At 41.1% G+C, this 17,646-nt stretch overlaps 1 protein-coding gene across 5 annotated transcripts in view; it reads left to right on the forward strand.

Annotated features, from left to right (window-relative positions):
- Positions 1-17,646, forward strand: part of RABGAP1L (RAB GTPase activating protein 1 like) — a 273,751-nt gene that overhangs the window by 185,823 nt on the left and 70,282 nt on the right. For 4 of the 5 annotated variants that reach the window (XM_067300572.1, XM_067300568.1, XM_067300571.1 and 1 more), the window contains one exon: positions 9,892-9,933. The exons of the other annotated variant lie outside the window; for it this stretch is intronic. In XM_067300572.1, the coding sequence (XP_067156673.1) occupies positions 9,892-9,933 (42 nt within the window). The remainder of the gene's footprint in view (positions 1-9,891; positions 9,934-17,646) is intronic. 5 annotated transcript variants of the gene reach the window in all.

Consider the following 17,646-nt stretch of genomic DNA (forward strand, 5'->3'; position numbering starts at 1 on the left):
TAGTGGAGACTGATGGGTGTTTTTAAAAACCTTGCAAGACATGACTCGGTGCTAGGAAATAGGCTCCCCTGGAGAGTTAAAATGTGCAACTGTGGCGGTTAAACGTGGTCGCTGGGAGCACTGCTGCATAATGAAATAATGGAAATGTTACAAGAATGATAATTATTGGCACTGAAGAGTCGATGCCTGTCTTATGTACGTCTTGCTGAAAAATGGATGTGGCAGGAAACACTGAGCCGTATGGGATCACTCAGACGATGTGCCGGGCTGTCGCTGCACGTTAGTACTAACTCAGGAGCAGCTATCACAAAAGCCTGTTATTTTTTTATCCGTCACTGTCAAATACCTCTGTGATTGCATCAGGGGAGTTCAGCTGAGAAAGAACAGATTAACATTTTAATTTGTTAAACTTCCTCTGGAATTGTCAGGAACAAACCCACTTCCTCTGCAAGTCTACACTCAGATGAAATGTGAATTAAATCAAATGTTGTGTACAGTTTTTTGTCGTCTGTAGATCTATAGGGGAAGCAAATTTGAACTTTTTGGAATTGACTATCGTCTGTCACATTGTCTGCATTTGTTAGCCCTTCATTGATGCGTGTTTTAATAAATGCTTATACAGCGGGAGACTGGGCTTGCTAAAAATAAAACCTATTTTAGAACAGTAACAGCATATATTTACAAGCTGGACTTAAATTATAAGTAGATACGGATCTATACTGAAACTTCCTGCAGTATTTAATAATATTTACAAAACTAAAGTCAATGTCATACTTGTGAGTTGGAAAAGCCTGATCTTTTTTTTCCTTTTTATGCATATAGACACTCAGACTTTGGCATTTAGATTGTCTCTTTTTAGCCTGTCCACAGCGCCTCGCCATACGTCTGCTAGAGAGCTACCTCTGCTTTCCAAAGCCTTTATCGGCCACCGCCATTTCATGGAGCGAGACTGGAGAGGTTTTCTTCCCGAGACTACTGCGAGTGGCTTTGAATTGATTTAAGAAGGCCCTTGACAGGGAAAGAGAATAGGTCGCCTCCATGCTGCTCTGACGCCAGGGGGAGAGGCCGGGATTTGAACACATATGTCCAGCTGAGTGATGCGGGTTGCTAGAGTCAGGATTTGCTGGTCGGAAGGAAAAAGTGCAAGTGAGCTAGTTTGTCTGAGAGCAGGTGAAATGTTTTGCCTCTCTTGCTGCATACTAATGCACAAGTTGCTATTATCAAAACCTGTATGTATGTATGTATGCAGTAGATGACACTGTTCTCAGTTAACATAGTCATGTTTATAAGGCAACAGATAGTATGAGTAGCGCAGAAGAAGAGGGCTTCTAGCTGAAATGTCGCTACAAAGCTTCTCCCAGCATTACTTTTATTAAAAAAACCTGCTACAGACGTGCTGTGTGATTAAAAATTAAAATGTATGCATATACTATGTGTAGTCTCTCACCTCATTAAATAGATGTGACTTTAAATGTTGCTAGGCAAAACAAAGCAAGACGATTAATGTGATGCATACCCTATAGAAATACATGCATATGTAGATAATTTTGAGAATAGGAGTTAGCTTTATGCATGAAAAAGCATCTGCTGACATGTCAGCTATTATCATCTTTTTCATTGCAAAAAAACCTGAGGTCTGCAGTGGGGATAGCTCAGCTCTTCTGACCCTGAATTTTATGCTTTTATGTATTTAGATGAGTTTTTTAAGGCCATGCTAAAAGTAATTTTAGCTTAATTTGTCTCATGACTACAGCTCTATTCCACTGTGGATTTTTCAGTACTGGACCGAAATTAAACTAAAAAGGAAAGGAGATGTCATATTTGATTGCGTACTTTGTGGATGAGGAACTTTTAATAGTGTTTGTAGGTGTTTGTTTAAATGATTTGGATTACAATGATAAAGAATTTTAAGTCATTTTCAAACAAAGTCATAAGAAGTATTAGGGGTTTGAATATGAAATTTCAATCAGCAGCAGAAATATTGGAGGTACGTAATACAACGTTCTGAATTGCCGCGGGGACAGGGGAACACAAAATGTTCAGTTCACTTTTAAAGCTGTACAGAATCTAAAAGAACTCAAGTCTGGGTTGAGGGAAAGAGTATTTTAATAGAGTACGTCCAAGAGGCTCTCTGAGAGCCACGAGTTTAACGTACCCCTCCGCACTGTGTTGTGCGGCTGTTCCCGTGAGCACCCATAATTTGTGTGTCTTTCATTCATAGTTGCAGCTTGTTTATCCCCCAAATAACTTGGGCATTTTTAGGACAAGGCTGGCGATAAATGCTCTGCATGAACAGAGGAAAAACTGTCTTGCAGCAATCTGCAATTCAAGATAACTTCTGTGAACAGAAGGTAGCTTTTTGGTGATGCTGATAAATGTTGTGGTCGTAAGATGCTGTGGCTGCTTCTGTTTCAGAAAATATTTTTAAGATACAGGTGCAAAGTTAGCCAAGATGAGGGACCTAAGTGAACAGCCTGGTCTGGGCCGTAGAGGAGAGAGACATCCAGTCCGATGTCCCAATATGTCTCTGAATTAGTTTCTCCGTTGCTGCTGAAATACTTTAGCCGCGTACTAGTTGATGTTCACTTGGTTGATTTTTCTAGGAATGCAGTAAATTTCCGTAATGCTCACTTAACTCTAGTGCCATCTGCCGTATGCGAATAGCAGTGTACTCGAGGCAGTCTTGGCAGGACCCAAAACCGCTGCAGAAGTGGCCGAAGGAAAGGGTTGCACGTGGGAAGGTGGCACTGCGCGGGCAGATCCAGGAAGCTACGCCAGTTTGGGGAGCGTCTTTAAAAAAGAGGATGGCGCAGTCTGCCTCTGCCAAAACACTCCCCCTTACTTTGCAATTGGCCTCCGAGGCCATAGTGTGTTTTCTCGTAAAGTATTGAAAATCAGCAAGTGCCCTTCCCATTCGGACGACTGCTGGAAAGGGAAAACGAGCTGAGAGGTGAAGGCAGAGAGAGACACGGCCATTGCCTCTTTCCACACGTGAGCTGGAAGCCTTGACTTTCTGCAGAGATTTGAGGCTTCTCTTTCTATCCTCTTCATATAAATACACACACACATATACATGCACACACATATATATGTATATATAAGAGGCCTGCTAAGGCCCTTGATGCACAGTGTGCTTTCAGGCCCCTTTCTTTGTCCCCATATTAATCAGGTTTGGCAGAGGGAGAGGAGTGTCTGAACCCCCCCGCTTTATACCTCTGAAAACCAGAAATGCCAGGAGCTGATGTTAATGTATGGCTTGGTCAAGCAGACGAAGAAAGCGTGCTGCCATCCCATACCCGGCTGCCTGTGAGTTAAGAACGTACCACTGCAGAAATACCAGATGCCCGGGAGCAATTTTATATGTGAAAATGACTTATTCCATGGTTGTAATTATTATTGTCACAGAAGCTGAAGAGAAAAAAGTATTAATCTCAAAGCAGTCTGCCTTCGCCTATCCATAGCAACGTCTCAGCAGCAAGTTATGTGAAAATCACCTGAAACATCTAAATATTGCCTTATACTCCCAAATCATTTTCATTTCTGTTAAAAAAACAAACAATTTCATGCCAAACTTACTGATAGAGGATGGGGGTTGCCTGGTAGTATTTATCTTGTGCCTTTCCATAGTATCAAATACAGAAGGTGACACAGTAAATGCTGAATTCCCTGGCGCCCCTTTTACCATCTCCCTGCTATCTGCTTGTCTAATAATTCAGCCAACTGGTTTTAATTTGGGTTTGTATATTATTCATATCATCGTAGTATCAGGATGGCGATTTCTCTATTTTCTTTTCTTCTTTCTGGTGGTGGTGTGTTTCATGGTGTGAGTTACCATAGTAGGTGATTTATACTGACTCACCGGAGGAAGCCTGGTTTGAGAAGCTGCCTCGTTCCTTGGCAGTAAGGTCTCTTTGCAATGTTATCATCTCTCTCTCTCTCTCCAAGATAACTGTTTATTTAGAAAGCTATATCTGTTGCTTATACAAACCTTGCTATATTATACAATAATGAGATCATGATTTTCTAGTTTTTAGTTCTATGGAGTCAACCTAGAATGTGAAAATTAAATTTCTTTCAGCCTACTACAACAAGAATTATAAAGGACTTTTCCAGTGGAATTTAAAATTTCTTTTGGTGACGTGTGAGCCAAAACAGGATCTCTATCTGTCCGTCTCTCTCACTCCTCCCTTGAGTTGTGCATGTTCTGCTGGGTTAGCAAGAGCTAGTAATTCAAACAGTGTTTCAGTAACTAAAGCAAGTAAGTTACTTGCATGACTTGGAACACCCATGCACGTGCCTGCACACACTGTGCACGAGCACAGCAAATCTTTGTCATCAGAAACGTCTTTTTTACATTTTGCTTTATTTGAAACTTTTCCTTAGTTGTCTTGTCATTAAACTAGAATGCGTGTACATACTATAAAAATGATATCAGAGTAAAAAATACTAAATAATATGCATATCCCTGCAGAATGTGCTCCAAGTCTGCATTACTTACAAAGAGACATTTGAGCTTCAGACCTTGTATTTATGGTGTCAGCAGCATAAATGTATTTGTGATATTCTTAAAGTTTATTGTGTGTTCTCAACATACTCTAGTTGCCAAACAAATATTTTGCTGGAAGCAATCCAAAACATAAATAGAATTTTAATTCTTCTTTTGAGTTTGTAACCCCAATTACCCTTTACTGCTCCTTTGAAAAATGTGCAAGTGAACACATAATTATGAAACAGTTTCAAATTAACTTCAGTTGAATAGCTAATCTGTCTTTAAAAAAAGAAACATTCAGTTATTAGAAAATCAGAACAGGTTAAGTGGTTCTTTTGATGGCATGTCATGTGAGTCTTGAAGCTTTTCAGACCTTAAAGAGGTGCTTGGTTGACTCTCGCATTTATCTTCGCTACCTGATGCCGAGCTGTAGAGAATGTTGTATCGATATTGTCACTGTTTCCTCCTACAGGTCATGCATATCTAGGAACAAAGCCACAGATAAGAAACACTAATATTACTTGAATTTCCGATATATTTTTTGAAGAGATTTGCTCCCTTTTGTTTGTGGAAATGATGCAGAGGGTACTGCTGTAAAACCATAGAAAAATCCAGATGGTCTGGATTGGAGAGGGAGAGGTGGCAGTCTCTCCCTCCAGCGCTGGTATTGTAGCCTACCTTCTCACAAGGCTTCCGCCATCTGAGAAAAGCTTTAAAATGGGAGAGAAATTCCAAAGAAGCCCCCTGTGCAAGTGCTGTCCAGGTGATACATTACTAAAGTGTTTGGCTTAACTCTTCAGGCAACTCGTTAGTTGAGCAGCACGTAGTAGTTGGCTGCCCCCTTACCTCCCTTTTATCTGCCCCTTGGTAGGCTTGCTAGGCCAAACGGATAAATACACCTCCTCTCATCTAAAGGAATCTTTCCCGTTATGGAGATGTCATTATTTACAAATCTTTTAATGGGGTCATTGCCATCTCTGCTTGTTCCTCTTTGTTTCTGTCTTCCTTTAAGGGATTTTCCAAAGTCATCTCTTGTCTCAAAGAGCAGAGGGACTCAAACTGAGGGCTTCTGAAAAAGTGCTGCTGTCTGCAGGAGGAATCTTGGCTGCAGAGGGAGTTTAAGCATCTGCAAGAATCTCTCTCTAGAAGATAGTTAACGTGATAAGGTTTCCAATTATTTTAAGCCAGCCTTAATTTCAGTGCACATGCGTATCATTTGCAGTTGAGGTGTTACATTTTTACAGCCTTGTGAGATATGGTTTCACTGCTTTGCCCATGCGAACGTTAGCTACAATCTGTGTTGGAGAGTAAGATCTTTTGCCATATAAATTAAAATAAAGGTATGCTTCTATGAAGTGAAATCTGAATGGGAAAATGGTGAGCTACTGGATGATGAATGTTCACATAGCATTATCATGCCAGTAGGTATGAAGGGTTCTGTTGCGAGTGTGCTGTTTCTGTTTGAATATATGTAACTCTCTCTCTCTCTCTTTCTTTCTCTGTAACTCAAAAGTCTTTGTAAAGTCGAGAGCAGGCAGGGTGCAGTCAGTCGGAGCCGTAAGCAGGTTCTGACGAGCAGCTGTCAGATGGCACAAACTCTGCATTTTTCCCTTTGCTGGCCCATTCTGGCTGCAGGATAGTCAAGAGTTGTCTGCTTTGAGACGGGCTTGTTCATTCTCCGAAGTTCCTGAGCTTAATGAGATCTGTTAAAATGCTCTAGGCTTCTACACAAGCTTACGAGGGTTCTTAAATGACACCTGTCTGAAGAAAGAAGATACTGTGCAGATGCTTAGCTAGGCAGCTAGCCCCCTAGGCAGGGTGTCACAGGAACCGCTGAGCCCTCTGCAGGCAGCTAGCGCCTTGGGGAAATGTATCCGCATGCCTCGTTTCTGGGATCTGGCACCGTGGACTTAATGTCTGAGAGCTGGGCAGATCGCATACTCCCCCTTCGTTTGCTCGCTAGCGGCAAAGCCTCTCAGGTTGAAAGCCAGGAGACTGGCTGCATGATCGAGGAGCAACAGGACACGAGGACAAGCCCCTAACCGTGCCTGTGCTCTAAGTGTAGCTCTTGTTGAATAATACTCTAGATTTTTAATTTTGGCTGTTGTATATTAAGCAAGCAAGTCTTTGGGTAATTATTTATAACTTTCATATGTGCAAGGGGTTTTTTAATATTTTATTAAGATGAGATCTGCATCATATGAAAGTGTTTATTTCAAAATACCTAGTTAAACATGTGAGCTTTGGTTTTGAAAAGTAATTGTTTAAAGCTTATTTAGTATGGGCGCTCTCCTTTTTCCCAGCTGTGAATGATTTGTATGTACTTTCATATTTCCATTATAAAATTGCTGGAGGGATATTGCTAGCAATGATTTATTTGTCTGGTACACATTGGTATTTTTGGTACTTCTGCTTCTAAAATAGATGGAGAAGTGTAAGCTGAGTCTTATAAATCTGTGTGTTGTAAATGAAGTAGGATTTTAAATAAGAGATTGTGAAAAAATGAGCTGAGCTAGCCTCCTTTTTCATAATCGCAATCGTTACACAAGCTTGGCTATGTCAGGGTAGTCTTCTGAGCACTGGAAAAAACAATTCGAGCAGTATGTGGACCAGTGCTTATAAAATGAGTTGTGAGAATGGGTGGGTGAGGCACCACATTTGAAATCTAAAGCATCTTGCTGTACGTCCAAAGCCAGGAGCGGCAGCCTTTCCTGCGGGCGCCCCCTCCGACCCGCGCTGCTGGCAAGGGCTGCGAGTCTCTGGGCTCAGAAAGGCCACGCCGGGCAGTGTGAAATTGCCGTTGCCTGCAAAATTGCTGCCTCGCAGGTCTAAAATATCCCCTCGGTTTGAGAATCGCCCTTCCCTTGGAAGAGTCCTTGCGGAGATCCCGACTGCAGGGCGCTTGCACGGTGCCCTGGTTGTCTGGTGTGCCGTTGGGGAGCCCGCGACCTGCCCCTCGCCCGCAGGGCCGCCGCAGCCCCCAGGGAAGCGCGAGGCGGGAGCAGCCTGCCTGTGCTGCGGTCGCGCCCCAGGGAAACCACCGCATCTACCTGGTCCTGCTGCTGGCGGCTCTTGGGGTTAAAAGTGCTCGGTTCATTCTTATTACTGAAAAGGGTTTTTGGAATATAACCAGGAGATGCTGGTACGGAGGTACTGCGAGCTTACCTTGCTGCTGCTGGTGCTCTGGTTTGATCAACCTCATGAGCGGAATTCACAGTCAAACACTTTTCTATTAAAATGAAGTATAGAAACTAAAGTAGTTTCTGTTGTGTTTGAAATATTTATTACCACCTTTGGGAAAAGGGTTTCCCATTATTGCTTCTTTGATTCAGCCCTGCTACAATTGTGACCTCTAGTGGAAAAAGTCGGTTTGTTATCATAATGATTATGCATAGAGTTACCAATTAATTTGTGCAGTGTTGCAATATTCATTACGTCTCATGTAGTCTTAACTCCAAGACTCATTAATGGATAAAATCCCTTCGAGGCACCATACTATCCATATGAAAAAAATAAAATTTCTGCCTAAGAATGCCCCTGAAGAGTTTCTGCAGGTTTTTGTAAAGGCTGATTTTCTTGGCATGTGTAAACCTCTGCAGCTTTTCTGTTTTGTTTTGTTTTGTTTTAAATATGATCTCTGATTTTCAGGAACAGGCTTGGAAAATTACTCAGTTGTAGAAGCAGAAACGTCTTGAAGTGGGAGGCTGCTGCTGTCTGTCCCAACCTGTAATATTTTTTAAGGGGACCCACTGGGTCTTCCCACAGCTTTCCCTGTAGCAGCGGCAGATCATTGCCCAGCTTCTCTCTCTCTTGAGTTTTGTGACTTTGGGCTTTCCTAGCAGAGGCAAGTCCTAACTCATGGAACGTTCCTGCTCGCTCCCAAACACGCGGCCAGTTTTCTCCCTTTTGCGAGGTGCTTTCTCATGCCGCTCTATGGAAGCTTTTAGTAGTGGGATATTGGTGGTAACATGTGATAGAGGTAATTTTTAAAGTGCTGCTAAAACTTTCAGATTTGGTGCAAAGGCAACAAGATTCAGAAGTTGCCATCTTGCCAAATCAGTTTATCCACTTATTTTAAGAATATGTGAGATTCTTACAGACACTCAGTTGTAGGAGTTTGTTGAAACAATTTGTGGTGCAGCATTAGCAAGAAATTAATTGAAATCTTGTTGCAGGGTAGTGGAGGGTTCCCATATAAAAAGTCCTGTTGTTACCCCATACTGATACGTATTATAGTGACAGTATTATTTGTGTGCAGTTCTGTTGGGGACACTTAGATATCAGCTCTCAAAGACATTTATAAGAAGAGGTTTATCTTGATATTAAACAAACAGGCAAGAAGATTTGTAAAAAGTAATCTAGGAATACAGCAGTTTGAACACATAAGGCAACAAATGAGAATTGTATATGGTATTTTTCATATTTGGGCAGTCACAAAGCTATTTAGAAAGTTAAATATTCAAGATACATAGGCAAAGCTGGTAGAGACAAGAGAGTCTCTTCCATCAGCAGCGGAAACGTGTGTCCTGCCTGCCTGGCTGTCCATGCTGTTTGGCTGAGCTGCGCTTGGCTGGTTTCGCAAGCATGACCCCAAGTGTGTTTTCAGTTAGACTGATGTAAAGGGGCCTCATTCATTTATTCCCCTTTCCCCAGAGAAAATCTCAAGGTCTTGCTCGCCAAAATAAAAAGATGTTAAATACAAGCAAGGGTGTGGTATTTCATATTTTTATATAAAACATAAAGTGGAAATGCAGTCGTTTTCACCACTGTGTTGCCAGTAAGTGGAGTAATTGTCTACTTTCTTAGATTTTTAAATAATTGGACATTGCCATTTCATTATTTACTGAATGGATTTGTGTGCATATTTTTCCAACTTTTGCAAATCGGAAAGAATATTTAATACAGATATCAATTTGCTTAACTTTGAAACAATCTTGCTTTTTGACTGATATCAGAACAAAAGATATTTGTTCTTGGAGTTTTTTATAGTTTCAGCATAAAAAATTGTACATGGCTAATCACAGCTTTCAGTGAACAGGCACAAATCCTATCGACTAAAATATGTATCCCATTTCCTTGATGGCCCACTCGTTGCAGTGTTTTGCGCTGCTCATGAAAGACCAGGACTGGCAGGTCCTGAAAGGATGGTGGGATGTCCTGTGCCATGCGTAGCACCTGGTTAACTGGAAAGAGAGATTCCAAAGAGCCTTCCTCCTCCCCAGCCAGGAGTTTGGAAACTGTACCTTGGGGCTTTAATGCTGAACTTCGAAGTGTAGCACGGAAAAGAGAGGCGGGCTGTAGAGGTTTGCAGCATCTAGTTACGGTACTTAATGGTGACAACTAATAGAGAAAAGAGATTTGTATGCTGGCACTGACTGAAGTCTTTTTCTTCTTATTCTCAGGGTCTGAACATTATCTTTCATGTAGCCTTGGCTCTCTTAAAGGTAAGTCATTGATTAGAAGCTTTTTCTAATAGAAAAAAAATAGTATGGAATATGTTCTTAGTTGAATTTGTCATATCAAAGGGAACAATAATAGTGGGACTTCTGGGGGAAGCAGGGGAAGAGAAATATATGTTTGGGTAGGGATGTCTTCAAAACTATACTTATGGTAGGTCTGTTTTTATTAAAATTAACAATGTAATAAGGTTCTTGGAACAAAAGGTACGGTATAGGGATTTAAATGTCTTGTGTAACTGCTATTAAGAAAACGGTTCTGATTCATTTCACGACTTATTTATTTTGTGCCTAGGTTCTTTTGTATAGTCAAGAAACATATGATTGGATATCATTAGATACCAAATGCATTTGTAATATTAAGAGAGGAATTAGAAGTATTTTGTTTTGTGGGTAACTTCCATCTTAGGCTTAGATAGAGGGCAGTTCACCTAAACCAGGGGTAAACCCTAGGCCTCTTTGATGCCAATGGCATAGCTTGAAGTTCACTTACATTGTCCTTCACAAGTTGGCACTAATTCAGATCCAGTCTACATACAGACACGTGGCATGGGATTTGAAATTCTGCCTTCAAATTCAAGGGATATTTCCGTCAAATGATGTAGGCAAAAGCTCAGGGTAGTGCAGCCTGTCCCTGCTGGCACTGTAACGTCTGTAATGTGGGCATCCACGAGTCACCTTTGGCTGTTACCAGTGCTGCGGTGTGTTTTCCCAGTGCCTCACCGTTTTCTAGGAAGGGCAGGCAGCTGGTGGTGGAGCTGCGCCCTGAGGAGCACTTCAAGAGAGCCTCAACTTCCGCAGCAGAGTCCGGCAGCGGAAGTCTTGGCGCTCTGCCCTGGTGAATGTGCGTGGTGCTGCTGTGAGCAGAGCGGCTGGAAAGCCCAAAGCGCCTACCTGTTCACTCGAGGTAGGGTGACCTGGCTGAAGTACCCCAGTGCGGCTGTAGGATCGGTGTGTAGCATTACGGTAAGGAAGTGTCCAAAATAACGTAACACAGAACAGCTAGTGTTTCAAGCTGTCACTTTCTGCATCAGCAGCTGTGTTAAAGGAACTAGCCGAGGAGCAGGAGACTGGTTTAATGTGTGTTTCCAGGGCCGTGCTCCTACGCAAAGCTGGGTCTGTAAAAGGGGGGAAAGAAAGGGTGTGCTCTTTTCTGCCTGTTTTGTACTTTGTTTGCAGCTACGGGGACTTGGTCATCTTCTGGTTTTTAAGGCCAATATGGCTAATGGGAAATCCAGCAGGTTATGGCACGATGGAGAGTGCTGCCACAGTAGTAAGAACTGGTTCTGGAGGCAGGTGGAAGTACCGGCTTATGGCTCTTAAAACTGAGGCAAAAGAAAGAAGAGGGAGGAGTACGTGCACGGTGCTGAAAGTGGCTGGCAAGGTTTTTAGGAGAGGGGCCTGCGACAGCCTTGCCCTGAGTTTAGTTACCGAGCATGGCTCTTGGACCATGGGGATGCGCCCAGCCGGCGTGTTCCTGAGGCTTCCCACTGCCGCTAGCGGCAACGGTGGAACTGAGCTTAGCAAGAGGAGCAACTTTAAAAACATGTGATAAGGGTTGGAAAGAACTATATTCCTTAACTCAGAGATGTCATATTGCAAGTAAGGACATCTTTTTATGTTGAATCATCAGCCCAAGTTTCTTTTAATAGAAAGTTTTTTGCTTTTTTTTTTTTTCATTTTATATATATATTTCACAACATACTGCTTTTCTAATTGAGCGTTTCTCTTTGGCTGTTCCAGAAGAGGAAAATTCAAGAAAGTACTTTGTCACTATTTTCTTATAAGTTCAAGAGTTTTAAGAATTGTTTTTAATTCTGCTAATAGCATTTCTTCTTATGCTTATACAGTATGATGCATCTGTATGATTTGGCAGTAATAGGCCCTAAATGGTAAGGGAGGTGTCATCTTCAGAAAATATTTCTGTATTATAGGCAAAAGCAAGTGCAAAGGAAATACAGCTCAATCAGACGAGATGCTGAGTCAGAGCCACCGGTGAGTGGTGCTCTGTAGCTCCGTGGTTCGCGGTCGGCAGACTTGCTGTGGCATCAGGGAGGAAGACAGTCTTGTGCTCTGGGGCCTGCGATAAAGTTTTGCTATTCAGATGTGTTCATAATCTCTTTTAATCATTAGAAACAAAGTGATTTTAGTTTATTAGTCTCTTTAAATTACAGGAACCGAATGTGACTGCTTCAGAACAACAACTTTAAAACCTGTTTGGGAGGACTTCATTTCTCTCTGATCCTGAAGCTAGTGAGAACAATCCCTAAGGATTAAAATGGAGCTAGTGGTTTTTTTATCCGCAGCCTTCTGGATTATTTTTAATATGGAGGGGGAATCATTCATCACTAGAATATTTGAGTCTTTACTGTGTAAATGCCACTTTTCCTCCCTTCCTGGGGAAGTCTGTGCCTCGCAATCCCTTGCTAAATAGCAACAGAATTGAAGCTTTTTTATTGAGCTCCCTTTTCGCTCTCTGCAGTTTCTCACTGGTGCAACCAGGGGCTTACATTCAAACTGAACGGTTCTCAGTTTTGAAATGCCAGGGCTACTTCTGTGACCAAATTACCCAAGGCATCTTGATGTAGTACCCTTCGGAAAATAAAAACCTATCTAAGAGACCAGGGAGGTCCTTTCCGTTTCCATCTCCCAGGTTTGGAATATGTTTGTAACAATGAACAGCTCGTTGATTAAAGTCCTTTGTCTATGGAGACTATCGGACGTAATAGGGCATTAGTCTGATTTCTTACTGCAGGATTGCATTTTAAGGAAAAATACAGTCTTTTTTTCTATAGTATCCGAATATTATGCTTGCTTAGACATGCCCTTCAGCAGTCATTGCTTTTGTATACTCCACAGTGTGCACGTCTGTCATTTTGTCCGGCTGGTGGCAGTATTTGCCAATGTGACATTAATCATTTAGGTATGTGGTGTGGACACAGCCCCTGAATTAGCGTTGGGTGAGCTGAGCGGGTAGGCTAAGGCCTCCTCCCTTTCCTTCTCCGCGCAGCCGAGAACATAGGGCAGCGCTGGAGCGGAAGGTGAATCCTCGTGGTGAAGAGGCAGCTGCTCTTAGAAAGCTCAGCTTCAGGAGGCACGCGCCAAGCGGCGCTGCCCTGATACCTGTAAAAGACTCCCCTATTAGGCCTGTTAATTCCGAGTGATGGGAAGTGTACCGTTTCAGCGCCGGGGTGCTTTCGGATCCCTTCTGTCACAAGCTAGCTAGTTTCTTTGTTGAAAATTACAAAGTAAAGGTGAAAATCTTTGCATGTGGTAAGAAAAAGTTAACGATAACAGCAAGCTTTGTTTCATTTTTGGACATTTCAATAATTACTGCCCTAAACTTCTGCTTCTGATCTTGCTGCCTTAGAAAGAAAAATTAAATGCAAACTTTATTTTAGAATTAGCAAAAGTATTAAAGTGTGAGAGTGTGCAGAAATAAGGCTCGAGATTAAGTTACTGTAAAGGAAGAAAAGAATTAATAGAAATGTAAGAATTTACCATGAGTTTTTAAAATAGGTCCAAACCAAGCTTTCTTTATGGAGATAATCTACTCACAGATAATGATTCATAACAACCTTTGATATCTAGGCTGCTGAAACAGCATTTTCACCCAGTAACCATTGAAAACATGTTGTTTAATGCCAGAGAAAAGCCAGTGTTTTGATAAGCAAAGTATGTGATATTCAAATTGAAATGGGTAGAAAATTGTGAGAAATAGTAAAGCGTGTTGTTACTGCTTCTATTTCCCAATTAATGCATACTGTTATTATCTTGCAGAGATTCACTTCAGTACATGCATTTTCTGAAAAACAGTACCGCTGCCCATTCCTCCTTGAGCTTAGACTAATGCGAGCAGCGTTTCTAACGGTGCCTGTGAATTCTAAAAGTCCTTCTCACCGCATGTTATCAAGTGATAACGGTACATTAAGCAAACAAGACAGTTATTTATCTTAGTTATTTCTGTTGTCACCTTTCAGTCTCAAGCCTGTTTGTGTCAGTGTGTGTTCAACAGACTAGAGAGAATACCAGTTGCAATGGCAGGCATGGCAGATGGTCCTGTTAATTTAAGTAGCTGATACAGAAGCTTCTTAGTTTTTTAAAAAAAGTCAAAATTACCATGTATTAGAAGCATTATTTGATATCGTTATTTCATTTGGTACATGGACTAAAAAAGGACCTCCTGGGCTAGAGAAATGCTTCTCCTTTGCTATTGCATGCCACTGTGTGACGTGGCATCCATTTTATAAGCTAATAGCAGCAGCAATATTGCTGTGGGAAGGCTCTTTCTCTTATTCCATCCTAAATTTGTTAATGATCATTTTACACTCCCCTGCTCTTACATCAGCGTTGTCTTTTAGCTTAAATAGTCCCCTTCCAGACACACTCACAGTGGTGTTTATCATTGTGAAGTATTTATAGATACCAATGTTTCTTTACTAAATAAACCAATATTCTTGGGTTCTTGATCATCTTAGTAGTTTTCTTCTGCATCTCCTCAAATCTATATTAATCTTGTAAGGTGTAATGATGGGATCTTTGAGAGGTCCCAAAATGTCTTCTGTATTGATACTGTTTTTTCTTATTTCTCGAAAATCTGCTTTATCTGATAACAATGAGCACTGCGTTTGTCTCTTCCGTTTGTATGGAGTGATATTCATGGCTAACCAGAGGCTCTGCAACTGCTATTTCACCACTTCAGGTACAGACTTTTGTAAGGGTAGAAGTTTTGAATAAAATTGTGCTATGCTTCTGTATACATTTACATTTCACTTCTCAATGAATGTGTTACAAATTGTTGAATTTTTTTTTCCGCAAGATGCTGTCTTCTTTGGATAGACATTTGACCTGATCTGTCTCAGAGCCCGTTCATCTTTTATCTCCTGAATTGCCGCTTGCACCAGCCCAGTACTTTAAAATCGGATGTGAAATTTTGTTCTGTGTTGAAGGCATAGCTCAAAAATTTATGCTCATGAGAAGCAGGCAAGCACAAAGATAGCCAGAGCAGTAATGCATACGTGTGTGTCTCAGCTACTGTTGTTCATGAGTAAGCTGTGCCTGTTTCTTCAGGGAGCTGTGTGGCTTGTAGCGTAAACCAAAATGACACCCCTTAAGATCATGCCTCCTTTTATCACCCAACACATACCCTCTGCTGAAATTATCACTTGCCACTTTCTTGCCTGGGGCACTGGTGTTTAAAAAGTAGTGTTTGAAGAAAACGAACAAAAAATCCACCTACTTCAAACCTGTTTGAACATTACAGCCTCTTACTTGTCAAGGAAGAAGCCGAAGGGTGCAAGTCATAACAACTTACTGAATAAATTGTATCAGTCCTGTGAAAGCAAGCAGCAAAAGAGGAACAGAGAAGTTGTGCAACAGAGATCTTCCATATCTTCTTGAAATAAGATACTGATATTTTGTATAATCTCACCAGCTAAACTTCTGAGAATATCAACGAAGACTAGACAGGTGCTTATTTTAGGTAAAACTTGCACCTTGCCAGCACAGATAATTTAAAAAATGTGAATTGTCTTTCAGGCAGGGATGAAATTCTGATAATTACTGTAACTATTTGAGAGCTATTGGAAAGTGATTCATATTACATCAAAAATGCATTCAGTGTGTAGGCAACTGGGCTGGGGCCTTGTGTTCAAGAGATAAAATAGCTATTTCGTTCTAGTTCTGCATATGCTCTTACTTTGCATGTGCAATGCCATGAGGAGCCTGAAATTTTGAAATTAGCACTGCTTTAAGCAGAAGGTTGGATGAAATGTCATACGGAATTCCTTGACAACCTAAATTTTTTTTTGATTTTAAGGTAATCTGGTTTAGTCCACTTTGTAAGTGCACTAAGATAAATCTCCAAGAGGCTGCTCTTAAAATAAAACAGAAGTGTCCACATTAGAAGCTAGGTTAAAATAGCTGTTGCCCTTTATATTCATGCTAAGTTCACTTTAGCTTCTCTAGGTAGATGGTCCCACAGGATCAGTGCTGAAGCTTCTGGTACAGAAGTGGATCCTAACTCTTTGTTGCTAGTGATCGGTGTCAACTGTTCTGTTTTCAAGGTCCTCTCCATTAGGCAGAGGACAAGAAATTCACTTTTTAAGAAGCTGACAGATCTTTCTTCTAGTATTTGTATTGAGCCAACATTGCCAACGATAGATAGGGAAGACTATAAGAACAGAGCAATAATACTGTTTTTGTCTGCAACAGTGTGTGTCTCATTATCTGAGAAAGAAGTGGTGCCTTTTCTGTTTAATAACCCCTGATGGATTGTTCTTCCATGAGTTTGTCCAGTGCCTTTTTAACACATGTAAGCTTTAGCAACCACAGCGATTTTCTCAGCTTAATTCTGGATTGTGTGAAGACTCACCTCAGTTTGTTTGCTTTGAAACCTGCTAGTTTCATATGAGACTCCTCATTCTTCTGTTGAAAGGGATTTTGAACAGTTGATATCTTTTCATTTTCTCCAGACCATTCATAATTTTATACATCTACCATATCCTTCATCAACTGTTATTTTTCAGATTTAATACTCTTAGTTTGTTTATTTTTTGTCCTCATTTGGAAGCCTCTGCTGAACCTTGTCGTCTCTCTCTGTACCTCTTCTATCTCTATTATTTCCTTTTTGAGATGGAACGACCATCTCAATATTCAAGATAGTGCATAATATTCAATATACTGTAGAATAATGGCCTTTTCTGTTTAGTTCTGTATTCCTTTCCTGTTAATTCCCAACGTTTGATTTATTTTGTTGACCTCTGCTGAGCACTGAGCTGACGTTTTCATAGGACTGTCCTTGATAACTCCCAAGATTCATTCCTGTATAGTAATTGTCAGCTCAGAGTCTATCATTTATATGTAAAATTGAGATTGTTTTTTCCCCATATGCATAAATTTATATTTATCTACATTGACTTTCATTTACCATACTATTGCCCAGTCTTCAGTCTCTTACAGTCCTTCTGCGGTTCTTTACTGTCAGCTCTTGTCTTTAAAACCCTGAACAATTTAGTAGTATGTGCAAACATTGTCACCCCAGCATTCATCTGCGTTTCTAAGCCACTTAAGAGCAGGTTTGCTAGCATGGACCCCAGCACAGATCCCTGATGGAATCCACTGGGAAAATTAATTGTTTTGTCGTGCTCTCTCTAATAACGTTAAAGACGTAAACTTAACTAAATTCAGATCACACAGTTGTGATTAGACCTGAAGAACAGTAAGAGCAAAGTAATTTCTGATAAGGTAAGAGGTGATGCTCTTGTGTGAGCATGATATCATTCGTATGGATTTTCCCTGCAAGACTAGCGATGGTTTTGCAGGAAAGACTGGAGCAGAGGGGAGACAGGGAAGGCTTACACTGCTTGCGCAGGGAGAAAGTGGGTAAGCAAAGGAAGGAGAAAGGGAGAAAGAAATCTGTGGTGCTCACATAGGGTCGTAATTTTAAAATTACACAGCGTGGGCAAGGTGCCAGCTTTTACAGCAAATTGTCATGCCTTGTTAAATATGCAAGTGGGAACACTGCTACCTGAGAACTAATCCAGTGTGAACACCTAAAACATAACACAGTTTTCTTCAGGCATTTTGCATTCTTGGCAAAATATTAAAGATAGAAGCTGCAATGATCATGGTGGCACATAATTTTTCCCCATAGAAAACAGTCCAAGAAGCACAAAGCTCCCACTTCAACTGTCATAAAAT

The sequence above is a fragment of the Apteryx mantelli genome, chromosome 8 (assembly GCF_036417845.1).
Source record: "Apteryx mantelli isolate bAptMan1 chromosome 8, bAptMan1.hap1, whole genome shotgun sequence".
In the NCBI taxonomy this organism is placed as follows: Eukaryota; Metazoa; Chordata; class Aves; order Apterygiformes; family Apterygidae; genus Apteryx; species Apteryx mantelli.